Source organism: Cetorhinus maximus, chromosome 17, assembly GCF_964194155.1.
Source record: "Cetorhinus maximus chromosome 17, sCetMax3.hap1.1, whole genome shotgun sequence".
In the NCBI taxonomy this organism is placed as follows: Eukaryota; Metazoa; Chordata; class Chondrichthyes; order Lamniformes; family Cetorhinidae; genus Cetorhinus; species Cetorhinus maximus.
In genome coordinates, this window is record NC_135895.1 from 70,371,073 (window position 1) to 70,389,962 (window position 18,890).

Sequence of the window (18,890 nt, forward strand, 5' to 3'; positions counted from 1 at the left end):
GTCACACTTCAAAGTGTCTTCGGGTCAGATAAAATGACAATGAGACAGTGAGAAGAACTGTATTTGTGAATACATCACTATCTTTGAAATGAGTCCAGCATCAGGCAAAGTAGAAAAGTGCATCTACAAGCCCCTCAGCCCTGCAGCACTCAAATTGACAAATCTAGTAGAATATAATAGTATTGGTTATACTATCAATGTTTAGCAAAAGAATATACACTCAGGTCATGTGATATCCATTTGAGAAGGCAGTAAACAAGATCAATCTTGACCCATTTAAGGCAAAATGTAGTTTTATTGTGCTTAATGCTGTATCATTCTTGCAAAGGGAATGGTACATAGATACATTTACTTGATAAGCTATTTTATAGAATTGATGGTGCTGTGTATAATATGAGAATCTATGAATCAGGAATTTTTCCATTACGTATATGCTCTATGTTCGACATATATTTGAATCTGCAAGTTATTTCCAGAGAGTCTGGAATCCAGAGAGTCTGGAGTTCAACTTGTGGATCTTGCATTCATTCAAGAATTATAATTGCCTGCTATTTGTAGATTGAGTTGGGAAACAAAAAATATACTGCAGGTACATATCATAGGAGCAGGTTGGATAAATAGTATCTAACTGTCTTATACAACCCATTTTACTTGATTATTTAACAAGCTGCTTCTTCTTATACAGCAACATGCACGGAAAGCCCTAGACTTTTTGTGGGAAAAAAGACAGCGCAACAGCAACCTGGTGGGAACAACCATCAATATCCACACTGGAGACTGGGTTCGCAGGGGTGAGATGGATTCCTTTTACTTCTGCTGTCTGATTCCCATCTGTTCAAAATCAACTGTTGCACAGCTCTGGAGATACATTACTGCAGTAGAACTCTTTATCACTGCGGTTAAATGTATTGTTCTTCTCCATGGTATCTTTATCATGTTATTCTTGGCCCTGTGGGTACAGCAGTGTTTTTAAGCTTTGAAATAGTTCATCATATCTTCCAAGTAACGTGAGCAAAATATATTTTCTCTACATACATTTTGATGAATATTTTATAGTGCAGTTCATGATAGCCAAATGACATTTTTTAAATTCAAAGTATTGGTGAATGAATGGATTGCGTTTTTAATGCGTATTTGCTTAGGCTGTGTAACAGAACAGGGCATAGGTTGAGGGTGACATCATAGCATTGGCACGGGAGAGTGTGAGATTTGTGATTTGTGTAGGAGGAAGGAGTGTCACAGTATTGGTATAGGAGGGGAAGACACAATAGTATTGGTGTAGGAGGAGGAGACAACATAACTTTAAACACCATTGCATTATTAGAGGAGAAAGCGTCACAACTTTTCTGTAAGAAAAACAGATGTCATATTTTTGGTATAAAGTGGAGGAGCTGTCCTAGCACTGATATAGGAAGCCAAGATATAGCATTGATAGAGAAGATGTTGTTTTTGCACAAGTATTATATACTTAAGGAGTATAAATTCTCAATTGATGATAACTGAAAGGTGTATAGTATCATCAGGGTTACTTAATTACACCTTTCATCTAATTTTAAATGCAGAGCATGTTTGTTAGGAAGTCAAAATTGCTTGCATCATTCCTAATAGCTCATTCTGTTTCCATTTGGAATTAGACCTGTTGATTTTCTCTGATTTTCGTTTTACATATATATTTATTGGAATGCGGTAACCGGACTGGAACGTGATGCTGAAGGCGTTAGAGCATGGCTTCCCAAGCTGTGGATCACGACCCGCAGTGGGGTCGTGAGAGCAGATTTTAGTGTCGCGAACTCCGAGGGAACAATAGTTGCCATGGAGCTCGGACTGATTTCTGACAGCTGTAAGGTGCCTTTAAATCCTCTTTTTTTTGTTGGTGCGTATGGCCTAATGGATTGCTCTCTTTGGCCCAGTTGCTGCTGCAAAAAAAGCCTGTGAAAAGATAGGTGTTTGTTTTATTTTGTAGAAAGCTATTTCTTCAGTAATCAGGATCATGACGCATCAATAATCAGGATGAAAATGTATCGACAATCAGGACCATAAGGCAGAAAATTAAACTTGGCGTGCGGGCGCGCGCCAACACACCCAAGCATGAAATAAAACGTGCTGATGTCGGCCGAGCGTACCAACGTCAACGTGCATTCTCACAATAGTTAGGTCGGCAGGCATGCGCCGGAGCCAGAAGTGCACCCGCCAACAATTAAAAGGCCTATTAAGGCCATTAAGTAAACAATTGTCCTGAATTTTTCACTGCCTTTTCAACCTAACGATTGATGGGCAGGTGAAAAGGCCAAGCGGCCTTTGCATTTTTTAGGAAACCCCATCCACTGGTGGGATGAGGTTTCCTAAAGCAAATAAAAGTAAAATAAAAATTTAACACTTGAATTAAAAACATGTCCCTGCTCATGTGACAGAGTCACATGAGGGGACATGTAACAGTGCTTCACCTCTGAGGCAGCTCCGTGCCTTGGAGATTACAAAGCACTCACTCGCACACATGTGCGAAGTTCACACTAGGCCCACTGGCCCTTCTCCCCCTGCCCGCACAGGCATCGCTGAGCGCTGTCACGCGCATTCCATGCTGGATGGGCCTTAATTGGCCTGCCCACGTAAATTCACGGTGCGGTGCCAATCGGGGATGGCAGTTGGCTTCCCGACTGCCCCCATCCATCCCCGCCGAGCAAAAGCAAGACCAAGGGCAAAATTCTGCCCATAATGTATTAATAATCAGAATCCCATTGCATTCATAATCAACGTCCTATTACTTTAAAATTCAGGATACCACTACATTGATAATCAGGATACTATTACATTAATAGTCTGGTGCCTATTGCATCAACAATCAAAATCTTATTGCATAAGTAATAATGTGTCCTATTATATTAATAACATGAAATCCATTACATTATTAATCCGGATCTAATTACATTACGTGCTACCTGTTGCATTAATAATCAGGATGCTATTACACTAATAAGCTGAATCCAAATACGTTATTGATCCATACACTATTACATTAATCAAGAGCTATTGCATCAATAGTATGGATCCATCTACATTAATCAGTCCTCTGACATTAATAACCAGGATCCTAGTATATGAATAATGAGGTTCCTATTACATTCATTGTAAGAGCCTTATTACTTTGTATTTCTGGACACTATTACATACCTTTTCGTCAACCCTACCTGTTGAACTCCTATTTCCCCAACCCCCTAGTCAAGAACTAAAGAAGTCTGAGGCAATAAAATGGGGTCACAGCAGCGAAAAAGTTTGGAAGCACTGCTTTACAGGACCAAATTTACTCCCCAAGTATGCTCTTGTAAAGTCTTAATGATTATTCCTTCATCTTGATGTTGCGGGGAACTATAACCTTTCTCTTAATTATAACTGAGAAGCCATAGGATAATACATTTAGTATTTTTTGAGAGCTAATTAGTGTTTTTGTACTAAAATGGAATCTTTCTGTGAATTTCCATTTTTTTTCCAGGGAAAATGGTATTCTTGCTTGAATGTTATATTGTCTAGAGAAATTGTTGTAATGTGCTACTGATCCAGATGGCAAGGGAATCAATTAGTGATAGGATCACTAATGCAGCCTTAATTAATGACCACCTACCACCATTTTTTGGCTTCCTGATACTTTCTGGCTCAGTAATTCTGGCAGGCAGTTCCTTTATCATTCTCCATGGATGTTATCACTTTACTGATTCAACAGATTGCAGTTTACATTTATCGAAATGATTTTCCAGTGCCCATAGGTTTCTCTCTTTAATTAACGAAAGTGCCATTTTGGTTGATTGTGAACATTTTCTGAGTTATTGTGAAAAGTTACTTGTATATTCCTTAATATGAAGGCAGTGCCAATTTCAAACATTGATCTGTTTAGGTTGAAACATTCCCTTCTGTTTAATACTATGTATTGACGTCAATTTTGTTTTTTACTGACTGATTTTTTTTTTTCTCTTTGCAGATAGTGGAGTTGGAGCTGGGATTGATTCGTATTATGAGTACCTCTTCAAAGCATACATTCTACTTGGTGATGATGGTTATTTACAGAGATTCAACACTGTAAGCTCTGCTTTCTTCATCCATCTTAGTGTATCATATTTTTTCTTAAACAGCAATTTCCTACAGCTTTCAAATTTGATAACCGTGGCATGATAAACACCAACACATCACATTGTGAGTGACAGTTGTATCACATATAGTAAGGTAGGAATGTATTTTATTTACATGGAATCTTTGACGTAGAAAAAACAACTCGAGTTGCTTCACAGGACCGAGAGGTTATATTCAGCTTAATATTTAACATATTAAATTTCTGATAGATTTGTATAATTACTGTTATCTTAATAGCTGTTTGGTAGTACAGAATTTGAGTATTGTTGAAAAAAAAGAGACTTGTCTAAGCTTTTTGTCTTGCACTTATCAGGACATTCACAAAAATACCAATATAAGGGAGATAACAATTTATACTGTCTGTGAATAGTGTGCTGATTGGCAAATGGCATTGCCATAGAGGTTGCACCACTGATGGTGACTGACAGTTAACTGCCAAGCATTGTTTTAAATTTAAACCAGGCAGCTTGACCCAGATTGGTCAAGGCATGGCCCTGAGGAATGAGTCAGCGAATGGCTGTCACTTATGTTGTTTAGCTAAAACAGGTGCAATAAACCAGTCCTTACATCAGTATTTACTCTGTTGTTAGGATCCCTGCTGATGTTAATACTGGGCAAGTCAGATCCCAGAGTGAAACCTGGCTCGATAGATCATAACCTTTATTTATTTTTTTAGAAATTGTGGATGTAGTCGTTTTGCAGAGCTTTGATCTGATCCGTTGGCCATGGAATCACTTAGCTCTGCCTATCACTTGCTGCTTTTGCTGTTTGGCACGCAAGTAGTCCTGTGTTGTAGCTTCACCAGCTTGACACCTCATTTTTAGGTATGCCTGGTCCTGCTCCTGGCATTCCCTCCTGCACTCTTCATTGAACTAGGGTTTATTTCCTGGCTTGGTGGTGATGGTAGAATGGGGGATATGCCGGGCCATGAGGTTACAGGTTGTGGTTGAGTACAATTTTGCAGCTGCTGATGGTCCACAGTGCCTCATGATTGTCCAGTCTTGTGATGCTAGATCTGTTTGAAATCTATCCCATTTAGCACGGCGGTAGTGCCACACAACACGATGGAGGGTATCCTCAATGTGAAGGCAGGACTTTGTCTCCACAAGGACTGTGTGGTGGTCACTCATACCGACGCTGTCATAGACAGATGCATTTGTGGCAGGCAGGTTGGTGAGGATGAGGTCAAGTAGGTCTTTCCCTCTGGTTGGTTCCCTCACCACCTGCTGCAGACCCAGTCTAGTAGCTATGTCCTTTAGGACTTGGCCAGTTCGGTCAGTAGTGGTGCTACCGAGCCACTCTTGGTGATGGACATTGAAGTCCTCCACCCAGAGTACATTGTGTGCCCTTGCCACCCTCAGTGCTTCCTCCAAGTGATGTTCAACATAGAGGAGTACTAAATCATCAGCTGACAGGGAGAGGGTGGGGAGTGGGGGGGCGGGGGGGTGTGCGGTACGTGGTAATCAGCAGGAGGTTTTCTTACTCATGTTTGACCTGATGCCATGAGACTACATGGGGTCCAGAGTCCATGTTGAGGACTCTCGGCAACTCCCTCCTGACTCTATACTACTGTGCTGCCATCTCTGCTGGGTCTGTCCTGCTGGCAGGACGGGACATACCCAGGGATGGTGATGGTGGTGTAGTCATACTCATAGAAACATGCCTTACGATGTCAGGCTGTTGCTTGACTAGCCTGTGAGACAGCTCTCCCAATTTTGACACTAGCCCCCAGATGTTAGTAAGGAGGACTTTGCAGGGTTGACAGGGCTGAGTTTGCCATTGTCATTTCCAATACCTCGGTCGATGCCGGGTGGTCTGTCTTTTTAGACTTTTTAGCACTTTGATACAACTGAGTGACTTGCAGTTGAGAGTCAATCACATTGCTGTGGGTCTGGAGTCACATGTAGGCCAGACCAGGTAAGGATGGCAGATTTCCTTCCCTAAAGGACATTGGAGAGCCATATGGGTTTTTCTGACAATCGGCAATGTTTTCATGGGGTCATCGTTAAAATTTTAATTCCAAATTTTTGTTGAATTCAAATTCCACCATCTGCCATGTCCCTGGAGCATTACCCTGGATCTCTGGATTACTAGTCCAGCGACAATACCACTCTGCCACCGTCTTCCTCCCTAAATTGGTGCTGGGACATTTGGTCTTATGTCATGGATTTTAAACTGTAATTCTAACTGTGCAAATAAATTACAGCATTTGTCATGTCCTTAACTAGGGTAGATCTTGAAAATTAGGTCTTTAAAACTGAATCAGCCCATCCTTAAGAGAAGTTCATTAATTTAAGCTGTAAAGGGTTTGTCCAATACTATAGAAACAAAAAGCAATATTCTGTAGTCTTCTGTTTCACTGAAGCCGAAAAGACTGTAATGAATGTTTGAAATAGTTCTTTAATTCATCAAATTAAAACATATAGAATTTGAAAAGAATGCACAGGTAAAATATTCCAGCCTCATTCTAGATATATGCCAGAGTGGGGATCGCAATATGGTAATTTTTTTTTCCCTTTTAGCACTATGCTGCCATCATGAAGTATATAAGTCAGCCCCCACTCTTGCTGGATGTTCACATACATAAGCCAATGCTCAATGCACGGACATGGATGGATGCCTTGCTAGCATTTTTCCCAGGCCTCCAGGTGAAGTGTGTTCCTTTCTTTGGTCAAGAGTTTTTGAGTCTTATACATACTGTTGATTCTGTAATTAAAGTTAACTATTATTTTTAACTCTGATATTTTTTGAGGAGGGAAAATTAGCTTAACACCTGCTCCTTCTTAATCAGGAGCACAATCATATGTAAGCAAAAGAAGCAATGGAGACATGAAGAGAAACTTTTTCTCACAGCGCGTGGTTATGATCTGGAATGCATTGCTTAAGAATGTGGTGGAGGCGGATTCAATCGAGGCATTCAAGAAATAATTTGAATATTATCTGAAAAGGAAGACTGCAAGGTTACGGGGAGAAGGCAGGGGAATGGCACTAAGTGAATTGCCCTCTGAGAGCTGGCACAGACATGACAGGCCGAATGGCCATCTCCTGTGCTGTAACAATTCTGTGAAATTATCAAGAGTGGTGCTGACCCATGAGATCCTTTTTTGTAAGATATTTTTTAAAAACTGAAATGGCAGTTGTCAAAGATTGACTACTCTAAAATAATAGTGTATCCACTGCAATTGATCTTAGTTATGCATAATGGGAGTTGATGAGTGTAGATCAGTGTTTCCCCATTGAGAGTAACATTGAAGTGAAAGTTATCTTTTAAGTGAGATTAATATTTGTATAGCCTGGAAGCAGATCACTTATTCACTATATTGTTCCTGGTCTCAAACAAATGTGGCAGCTAAAGGTTTTAAAATAATGTCAGTGATCTTACTAATTGTTTATTGAGTGGGATAGGTCTTATCTGTTCCATTAAGGACTAATATCAAGCACAGAAGTAACCTTGGATAAAACAAAATTAGAGACATTAATCGAAAGATTGTTTATTGATAAGGAATTGTTTGTCATATGATTCATGTAATACTGATTAAACAAATCTCACAATAAAATTCATTAGGTGAACAGCAATGGTAAATGAAATTCTATTAGGTGAACTTTGACCAAGACAGTATATAAGCCCCAGAGGCTGTTAGTCACATGGACTTGGAGTAAGAGAAGCTTCACATTTAAAGGTATCCATGACAAATGAGAGGAAAGCATGTTGCTCAGGATAAACTGATTTCTGTTAGGCTGTTGGTTAGGTAATGTGCTTACTCTAAGGAGGCAGGAAAGTTAGGTAATTGTTGTCACACACACTAATTGAAAAGATCCAGGTTAATTCTTGTGGTCAACTCGCCTGTATGTTTTATCTGGCCAACCTTATCTTTGTGGCGATGATGAGAAACTCATTATATTTTCACTAGCTTTTTGTTAGCTTTATGGATATTTTGGTACTGTTGTTGATGCTTGTGTTCTGAAAGTGTCTTCAATTACTCTTAAATGTGGTGCTCAGGCAATTTAAACACTGCACTTTGTGCATAGTATTATCAAATACTTAAGTGACACATAGCCTGACAGGCATTTGTAGATTGTAATATAATCTTTGATTCAGGTGACATCTGTAAGCAATGTAAGTTTTACCATTACAAAAGTAAAATACTGCAAATCCAGGAAATCTGAAGTAAAAGCAAAAACTGTTGGAAATACTCAGCAGGTCACGCAGTATCTGTTGAGTGAGAAGCAGAGTTAACATTTCAGATTAATGATCTTTTGTCAGAACGTCTGTTTCTCTCTCCACTGATGCTGCCGGACCGATTGTGTGTTTCAAACATTTTCTGTTTTTATTACGTGTTTCATCATTTTGGTTTATGACACCATTTGACCTCTGAGATTCAGCTACTGCCCTCCCAGCTAAATTTATATCTGAATAGAACTTGTGTTGGCAATCTTAAGTCTTGTTTAGTTTAGTAGTTTGCATGCGGTTACTTTCCTCTGTGAAATGTGTTCTGTACCCTCAGAGGCAGTAATATTAGCATCTTGTATCAAAGGAAATTGGCAGGTTTGTCTTGTGCTTCTGCAGACAGTTGCTTGTGAAAGGGGTGAAACATAATTTATTGATACATGACTTGCATCTCAGTTGGCTAGCTGTTAACAGCTGCTAGTAATTGATTATATTTATCACCGTTTAGCTGAAGGCTAAGAACTTTTTTTTATAGTTAGAGCAGCTGAAATTCATAAAGTGAAGCTAATACAATCTGATTGTGAATTGAATTTTATTTAATGCATGGAAAGAAAGACTAAAAACACTGGAAACCAAAAACAGAAAATTCTGGAAACACACAGCAGCTCAGACAGCATCAGTAAAGACAGACAGACAAGTTGTGTTTGGGGTTGCACTCAGCATTAACTGATCTCTTCATATTGGTGGTGTCTCATGGTTTCTATTTCTAGCATTTTTCATTTTTATTTGATATGTTTATATGAATTAGTACGTTATGAATAATTTTCTAGTATGTGTAGTTCGGTCTTTATGAAATACTATACGGTTTCTTATCTTTTAGGTGTTGAAAGGAGATATTCGCCCAGCCATAGAGACACATGAGATGTTGTACCAAGTTACGAAAAAACACAACTTCTTGCCAGAGGTAGCAGAGCTTTCCAGAACTTTAATTTATTTGACTTTGTTTTGGTTCTTTAAGACTTTTGATGTCAGTGGAGCTGCTCAGTAACAGAAAAAGTCTGGAATATTTAACTGTTCTTCCTTTGACTTTTTAGGTGATGTCAATTTTGTAATAGTGGTTTACAGGTCTCATTTGCCACATCTGCAACTGCATTTCAGCACAAGTCCCAGACCTCTTCAACTGACATATTTTGTTCCCTTCAACAGATGTTTCATTTGTAGGATTGGTATCTAAATTTTTAGCTGGTCTATCTTTCTTTCACCTTATTGAATGTAGATGTTAAATGGGTGCAGGATGAAATTTGGTAGCTCTTTCAAATACGTGACATGGCCTCCTCCTGTACTTTAGCATTCTATGATTTGGACAAGGGACTTCTCACTCCCAAGTTAATTCTCTGAACCATACCAACAGAAGCAAATAGTGCATTGCTAGTTTAGGCAATTTAGCTGTATGAAATGTCGCTTCCTCATTTGCCCACATAACAGTGAATACACTTCAAAGTAATTTATTCTAGATGAAGGACCTGGGGACAGAACTGAAAGATGTCCGTTTTTATTTTTCTTTCCTGGGCAGGATACAATGAAGCACTTGTTTGCCAAGTGATGTCTTCCTCATCCCTACCCTCTCTAATCTCTCTCTTAACCTTTTTTTGTCTTTCAATAATTCATTAATACTACTCCGTTAATGGTTTTCTTGTTCTCCTAATCTCCAAATTTTTAATGTTCGTTGTCCGGAAATGGATATTGCTGACAAGGCCAGCATTTATTGCTTATCTCTAATTTCTCTGAGAAATTGTTGAGTTGCATCTTCTTGAACTGCTGCTATTTTTACACTTTGTACAACCAGAGTCCCATTGTAGGTCAGGTAAGGACGTTAGGTTTCCTTCCCTAAAGAATATTAGTGATTCAGCAGGTTTTTAAACCAATCTGACAGCTTCATGGCCACTTTTGCTGATAGCAGTGTTTTGTTCTAGATTTATAAATTCAAATTCTGAAACTACCATGGTAAGATTTGAACTGGAATATTCATCCAGGACCCTGGATTGCTAGTCCGTAACATAACCACTACACCAAGGTTCTTCTTAAATCCCTAAATAATTGCAGTAATTTTTTAATCCTTCAGTCTTTCCTCCTTCCTACAACCTTCAGACTTTTAAAATCCAAACTTGTGGTCACCTTATATTACTACCTGATTCTGTTTTGTGGTCAGGTTTACTCTTTTCAATATTGCTGCTGCCTTGCACTGAGCCTTAGCTTATTAATTAAAACTTATTAATTTAAGAGCAATATTTTAGTGTTTGTGAAGAAAGTAGTTGGAGAAGAAACTCCGGATTACCTCTTAAGAGGCTAATGTTGCAGTGAAGGGGTTCTTTAAATTCAAGTTTAACCACACCAGTTTAATTAACATACACTATTATTTGCAGTTTGTTTATTAACTTAGTGTCAAGTGATGTGACTAGTATTTAATGTCTAAAATTGCAGAAGTGTTGAATTGTTTTAAAAAAGAATCTCAGCTTCGTTCTGTAAAATCAGATTTTCCTAGTTGGAAATTTTTGATCTTGTTTTTCTAGGCTTTTACCACTGATTTTAGGGTACACTGGGCTCAGCATCCTCTCAGACCTGAATTTGCTGAAAGCACTTACTTCCTATACAAGGTAAATTTCAGTTGTTATATGATGGAACTTTATATCCTTAAAAAGAGCATATTTCTATTTTATTCAATTGATATCTGAAAGGTTGGGCGAATTCTAGCAAAACATGGTGTTACTGGGCAAATAGCTGACGTGAAATTTTTAATATTGATCTAATTCAAGTTTAAGTGTCTGTTATCATTACAAACAGGCTACAGGTGACAAATATTACTTGGAGGTGGGAAAGACCATCATTGAGAACCTGAATAAGTATGCTCGTGTACCATGTGGCTTTGCAGCAATGAAAGATGTTCGTACAGGAAGCCATGAAGACAGGTTAGATCATTTACCATCTACTATTGGTAGTTTATGACCAGAAAACAGTTATTTTGTCAAAGGAAGAAAACCTAGTGTAATCCATAGAAATTTATGGATGAAGATAGTTGAAACCGTGGAATAATTTCAGTCTCAAGTAGTCACTTCAATCATAGCCATTTTTAAACAATGTTTCTATTTTGCCTGGTCAGCAACCATTCTGATTCTCCAGAGACATCCAACAACTGCTTTGCTAACGTCAGCTATGAGCTCTGCTAGTGAGCAGTCTCTTTGGTAATGACACTGATCATTGTTCAAGGGGAAGCAGTAGCGTAGTGATATTGGCACTTGGCACTGGGTCCCTAGCACTCAGCACGGGGGCCCTGGCACTTAGCACGGGAGCCCTGGTGCTCAGCACGGGGGCCTGGCGCTCAGCACTGATTGGTGATCCAGAATAATGTTCTGGGTTTAAATCCCACCACGGCAGATATCAGTGGATATGCTCATTGGTGGACGTGACTTTGGAAGAAGTATAGCTAAAGCAAAGTTTATGCAACATAACTTGGTTACTTTATGCAACATAACAACATAACCTGCATCATAACTTTGTCATTTAAACTCAGTATCATTTAAAAGGAAGACTGCAAGTTATAGGGACAAAGCACCTGTGATGTAATAATTCTGTGAAATTATTAAGTGTGGTGCTGACCCAATGAGATCCTTTTTTATAATTTTTTTTAACTGTTAAGGCAGTTGTTGTTAAAGATTGACTCCTGTAAAATAATAGTGTGTCCACTGCAATTGATCTTAGTTATGCATAATAGAAATTGATGTGTAGATCAGCTGTTTCCCTATTGAGAGATAACATTAAAGCAAAAGTTATCTTTTAAGTGAGATTAACATTTGTAGAGCCTGGAAGCAGATCACCTATTCACTATATTGTTCAGATCTTGTGAAGGTTGTAGAGAAAGCCAAAAAGAGTCAGCACTAAGAAGCACCTTTCGAAAAGGAAAAAAATCCTGGTCTCAAACAAATGTAGCAGCTAAAGGCTTTAAAAATAAATCTGTCAGTAATCTTACTAATTGTTTGTTCAGTAGGATAGGTGTTATGTGTTCCATGAAGGACTAATATCAAGCACAAAAGTAATCTTGGATAAAACAAAATTTGAGACATTAATTGAAAGACTGTTTATTGGTAAAGGATTGTTTGTCATGTGCTTCATGTAATACTGATTAAACAAATGTCAGAATAAAATTCATTAGGTGTCACTTCCAAACTCAACATATCTTTTCTGAGGTCCCTAAAACTGAACACAATACTCTAGATACTAAGGCTCTGTAAAACTGAAGCATCAAATCCTCTCTTTTGAATGCTAACCACCTTGAGATAAAAGCCTTTGTACATGCTTGTTAGGTTTTAGTGATTTGTGTACATGGACATGTAAACCCCATTGTTCCTCCACAGTTCCCGGTTTCTCAACATCAAGAAAACATTCCAATTTTATCTTTCTCAGACCTTTTGTGGGTGACTGCACAATTGCCATGTGCCATAATTTTACCCACTTTCTTAATCTGTGTCCCTTCATAGTTCTTCTTCCTATTTACATAACTTGCTGTGCCTTCTAACTTAGTGTGTCATCTGCAAATTTAGATCTACAGCTCTCCATTCTTTCATTCAAGTCTTTAATACATCTGGTGAAAAGCTGAGGCCCCATACAAATCCCTGGAGAATAGCGCTTGTCACATTCTGCCAATCAGATTATGTTACTCTTATCCTTGCAATCTGCCTTCTACCTCTCAATTACCAACCCCATGTCGCGGGGTTACCTCTAATTCAGTATGCTCTCATTTTTGCTAATAATACCTTGTGCAGAGCTTTATCAAATGCCATCTCTCAATTTTGTGTCATGTGGCTACCAAACTGTCTTTGCCCAAAGTTCAAGTTTTAAAGTGACAGCTACCAAAATAACATCATAGAAACAGTCATCACTTTCATCACTCTAGTCATAGATTTAGAATTAATTTTTAATGGTCCCTCTTCCCTTTACACAGAATGGATTCCTTTTTCTTGGCTGAAATGTTTAAATATCTGTACCTGCTCTTTGCGGAGAAAGATGACGTCCTCTTTGACGTTGAGGATTATATCTTCACCACTGAGGCCCATCTATTGCCACTTTGGCTCTCTACAAACTTTACCAAGAATAGGAATAATCAGGTAAGTGAAAACACTCGAGTGCTGTGGAGAAGTACAGAGGTGCCTATGAGCTAAAGATACCAATGGGTGTGATAATATAGGAAGATTTACTGAACCTTTTTGCAACCTGGATACAGGCATGCCCCATCTGAGCAAATTCAATTAATGGTTAAAATATATATATCAGATTGTCTTTACTTTTTCAGCACAGTTTAATTTTATTCAGTGATTTTCAATGAAATGTACAGCTTAGTGTATAAAGGCTAATTCTAATAGAAATACAATTTTCTCCCATACCTGGTGCATGGTGCTTCTGTCTCTTAGGCTGTATGAGGTTAATGAATTGTTATAAAACGCAACTCCACCATACTTTTGACTTGGTGTTTAGGGGACGGGGGTGAGGTAGAGTGTGGGTGGATCTGGAAATCATCACTGATGATTTCTAGTCTGTACTCAGAAGTGTCCTTCATGTTATCAGATGACACAGAAAACTTGCTTTAATCCTTGGGATATACATGGACTACCCATTCTCAGAAAATGGAGTGTAGCACAGAGGCTGAACGTCACAGCTTTCAGTAAACCTCATCCAACACTGACTTTGAAGATTTCTCCTTTCCCTGACTAGTTGAGTACTAGTAAAATGGGCTTTGTCCAGTGCATACCTTGGTCCTGCTCTTCCAAATGGAGACCTCGGAGCCAATCAAAGCAATGAAGTTCCTCTATTCCCCTACACCACACTGTGTCCCACTTCAGCCTTCTAACACTGGGGAGAAAGATCCATAACCATGACTTCATGAAGGTATATCCTTCAGCATTGTGTGCACACATGCACATACAGTCACACCATTTCAAATATTGACACCCACCAATCTGAGAAAGTGAAGCATAGGCCATACCTGAAGCTAGGAAAGCAATAGGTCCCCTTTCTCCAGCTTCATACAGCCAAAGGCAGACTACTGAACAAACAACTCCCAAACCCTACAATTCATTGATTCTTTTTTGCCTCCTTCTAGACGGCAGGTTACATAGATTTGGACGACAACAACTTTGACTGGTCTTGCCCTAATACACAGGTTCTGTTTCCAAATGATCCCTCTTATGCTAACAGCATTCGTGAACTTTTTAAAAACGTGGTGGACAAAACTTGCCCAAAGGCCAATATCCGACGGTAAGAATTACTTCTATTACTAAACTCTGAGATTGTGTGTGCAAAATTTGATTAAAGTTTGGCCTTTTCCAAATTGGACCTATTTTTGAATAAAATAAATTACTCTGACATTTAAATGAACGTTAAACACTTCACAAGTGCATATCATTATTATTATATTGAGGTGTACGTGTTTACAAGTGGCCTGTTGTAAAGACTAAGAACATTTCTACATTAGTAATCATCTAATATGTGTTATATCTTGTTTTTGCAAATGTACTGCTTGCCAAGTTGGTTTTATTTTTAGCAGACTACTAGAACAAAAACATTTTCAATGATAGAGAAACCAACATGGCTCAGTATGATAAGTAAATTACAATGGGGGCCTGTGTTTCATATAGAGAGTGAATAAATTTATATTAAACAAATTATTATGCTATTATTGAGTTGATGGGCTGATAATGTAACACAGTGGCGCAAATAGTATAACATGTTTTTTCAGTTTTTTTTAATCAGAATTGGGATGAACTTGTTTATAAATTATTATTCACAATCAAGTATTTTGATAGGTACTTGGACACTGCAATTCTCTATATTACTTTCAAATGTATATTTGTGAAAATCTAATTCAAGCTGAAGCTAATGAGTATGAATATTTCTATATAAGGGTTAGTTCATTGCTTTTGCTAAGGTAGTTTTTTATAGGGGGCATAGTGTACAGAATGGCTCTTTTTTGACATTTTGCTGATGGGAATTAAATTCCTTGTGTGTGTGTTTTGTTTGTTACAGGGAGGTAGGCGGTGATGACCCTGGGACCAGGTCACATCTGAGGGCGAGGGATTTTATGGCCAACAATCCTGAACACCTCGAGTTACTGAAGAAAATGGGAGTCAGTTTAATTCATCTGAAGGATGGCAGGGTCCAGTTGGTTCAACATGCAAACCAGGTGAAATTGCTACTGAACCATGTAGCCATAAAGTGGCTATATATGCCACTTCAAATATTAATCCAATGAGAAATGATAGAATAAATGAAAACAGGTGGAAAATCATTTGTAAAATGGCATTAGTAGTGCAAGACATGACAATTGAATTATATTTAGGTAAATTTCAATTCAAATGATTAATGAATGAAGTGGAAATAAGAGCAGATCAACAAACTTGTTTTCAATACATTACCAATGATAAAATATGTGCAAATCTGTATTAAATGGTTTTTATAATAGAAAATTAGGATCTCTTTTGTGTCCTGCAGCCTGCAGAGGAAATACGAAATACACAGAGCAAATTCATAGGTTCACTTCTGCCAGTGTATCAGACATATTCTCCTCTCTTTTAAAATAGGAGGGCCAAATCAGGGAAGCAGAATGATAAAGCAGAAATATGTGCAAATCTACTTAACACCTGGATGCAGAGGGAAACTAATTTGTTTTTAAGCTAGTAATTAGGTACTGCATCTTCAAGAAATGAAAGTGAAAGCGAGAATGCCAAGTTGCTACTGTACTGTCTTTTGTATCAAGGGAAGAGTGAATCTTGTAATGAACAAACAGCATATTGCTTTTCTCCTCCCCCAGGCAGCCAGTGCACATGATGCTGAGGATGGCCTGCGCTTTATGCAGGAGATGATTGAATTGTCCAGTCAGCAACAGAAGGAACAGCTGCCACCCCGAGCTGTCCAAATTATCTCCCACCCATTCCTTGGTAGAGTGGTACTTACTGCTGGACCAGCACAGTTTGGAACGGAACTTTCCAAAATTACCAGTGGGGTATGGATCCACTAAAACTGACCAATGTTTACATATTGATACTTATATACCAGTTTTTTAATTCACTTAGACTATCATACAGTTAAAATGTATTACAATAATTTAATTTATCCAAGAGATCGATACATTAAATATTTTATCTTTTCCATATTTGATACCTTTGTAAATTTATTTAACAACCTTGATAAAATATGTATGTGACTTTGCATTTCCATATGTTGTATGGCAAAAATAGTTTTTAAAAAATGGATTCTTAGCTCATAAATATTTTTTGAAGAAATGAAATTACTTTATTAAGGGCTGTTCTGCAGTCATAAGACAATTGAAGTGAACAAAAATTAAAAGTGTTGCACTCCAAATTGCTTTTCTGAAGAGTTGAGGGTGTTAAGACACATTTCTGGGACAGTGACAATGAAGTTTAATGTCCATTCTTGATGCTGGGTGTCGAGAAGTGAACAAATACTTATTTCTTCCTCACTGACAATAGCCTGAATTGTTTTTCAAAAGAGACCCATGTGTATTAGTCCATATTTTTGCTGGCTTATTTTACACACACAACTGAAGACAGAAGATATAAAATGCAGTATTTATCGTATTGGGGAATGTGGCCTCAGACCTAGTCACCAGCACTTTGTGGCACAAACACGTTAGCTAGTTGTGAGGAACATTAGTTTGTATTTTTCTCTCCCAACAGCTAACCAAGGTAGAACAGGGTGCAACAGTTGATGTTCTCACAGCCCTCTCCCAGTACTGCTGTAGGGAATACATATGGCATGTTGAACAATATTTCTGTTCCTCTTGCTGGGGCTCTTATGACCTCCACTCAGCAATTGCCCTGGAATTGTGACTGAAGCTAGGATCAAGGTGTGTAGGGAATTGTGTGTGAACACACAACCTATGAAGTTGTAAAGAGCAACATAGTGCTTAAGCTTTATTTTCCACCTCCCTCTTTTAGCATTCTGAGCATAAAGTTCTTGGGCCTTCTATATGAGTTTTTGAATTCAAAGCCCTCCATTTGAATTGCACACTCTGGATATCTGTTGTTGTAGTTGTATCACTTTTGTATACAGACAGAAATATTTGTACAAGCCAATGGACATCTTACTGGGGCATAAAAATACTGCACTTATAAATAGTTCCTACAGCACCCTCTTCAGGCTAAACTTCCCTTTTTAGTAGCATAACATTCCACAGTACACTATTTCTGTTATAAAGGCTCTCCAACCCCCACCTCCATCATACCCACCCCAGTTTGAAATGCCACCAATATTTCTCTGAAACGTTGCAATTGTTTTTGAGTACTGTTTTTATTTGTTCATATAGTCTTTCTGTTATACTGCTAATCATGAATCATTCTATGAGCATATTTGCAGACATAATTATTTTTCTGCTCATGCACACAGCACATTAAAGACAGACTCTCACAATAGTGTAATTTAGTAATCACCATTTGTAATTTATAATTGTCCTTTAGACTTCTTAAATTGCATTAATTCACATCCACATACATGAACCCTTGATTCAAAGATCTTCCTATTACAAGGAAATTCCTAAATCTTCTATGCTATAATACAAATTAATTTTCTTTTTCTTTCTAATATTGTCATTACTGATATAGGCTGTCCAAGTTGTGTACAAAACTGGCTAGATGCAGCTGTTTCCACCAACTTAGTGTATATACCAGAGGTTCTGCTGTATTTGAATGCTGCCAAAATATTGGTACTCAATAATATTTTCTCATAGAAGCATGTCACAATTACGAATTTGAAACCATTTCAATTCTGTTTACCAAATTAAGTAATTGCCACAGTTTAAGAATAATGAATAAGTTATGGCAGAATTTTTCCGACTGTGTCATCTGGTTTGGAGGAGGCTTCAAAGAGAGGACCAGGCGGTGCAATGGGTGCGATGCTTTCATTTCACCATTAAAACGTTGATTCAAATCCAGCTGAACTGATCTGTTAGTTGTAAGGGTCCTACCTGTGCAGTCTTAATCCATTTTTTAATGAGCACTGACCTCCAGCACAAAGCTGCCCATATTTGGCACTAAATTAGTCATCTAATTTATACATTTCATCGCCTGGTTTTGAAGAAATGCCACATTGATGTAGTTAAGGATTCTCTCCTGAAATTGAAGCTGATGTATGTTACTGGGGCAGAGTATAGGGAGCTTTATTCTGCATTTAAATGTTCTGTATCCCAGCTTTTTGCCTTTGTGGACTGGATAGGTGCGCACCATGAAGTTTCAGAGGCCCCATCGAAGTTTAAGTCCATGTTTCCATTAATTTGCATATACCTCAATTTGCTGATACCAACAGATTTAGATGTTCTGGTTTAGAATTTCTCCACCAGTGAAGCAGTAGTGGCATAACGAGCCCTTTCCAAATCCCCATGGCCACAATATTCAAACTGGGTTTGAAGGCATCTGGAAAGAGAACCTTTCTTTGGATTCTAATTGATCACTAATAGTGCTGTATTCATATAAAACTTAATATTGGGCTTGTATTACAAAAACTTTTAATTCCAGAATGGTGCCATACTGTGATTGAATCA

At 38.1% G+C, this 18,890-nt stretch overlaps 1 protein-coding gene across 2 annotated transcripts in view; it reads left to right on the forward strand.

Annotated features, from left to right (window-relative positions):
* The window catches only part of edem3 (ER degradation enhancer, mannosidase alpha-like 3), a 71,563-nt gene that overhangs the window by 38,637 nt on the left and 14,036 nt on the right, over positions 1-18,890 (forward strand). Inside the window, exons 8-17 of one of the 2 annotated variants that reach the window (XM_078561426.1) lie at positions 686-791; positions 3,971-4,068; positions 6,642-6,767; positions 9,168-9,251; positions 10,858-10,941; positions 11,129-11,253; positions 13,284-13,446; positions 14,439-14,593; positions 15,362-15,518; positions 16,146-16,337. In XM_078561426.1, the coding sequence (XP_078417552.1) occupies positions 686-791; positions 3,971-4,068; positions 6,642-6,767; positions 9,168-9,251; positions 10,858-10,941; positions 11,129-11,253; positions 13,284-13,446; positions 14,439-14,593; positions 15,362-15,518; positions 16,146-16,337 (1,290 nt within the window). The remainder of the gene's footprint in view (positions 1-685; positions 792-3,970; positions 4,069-6,641; positions 6,768-9,167; positions 9,252-10,857; positions 10,942-11,128; positions 11,254-13,283; positions 13,447-14,438; positions 14,594-15,361; positions 15,519-16,145; positions 16,338-18,890) is intronic. The other variant, XM_078561427.1, reaches the window with a different exon arrangement.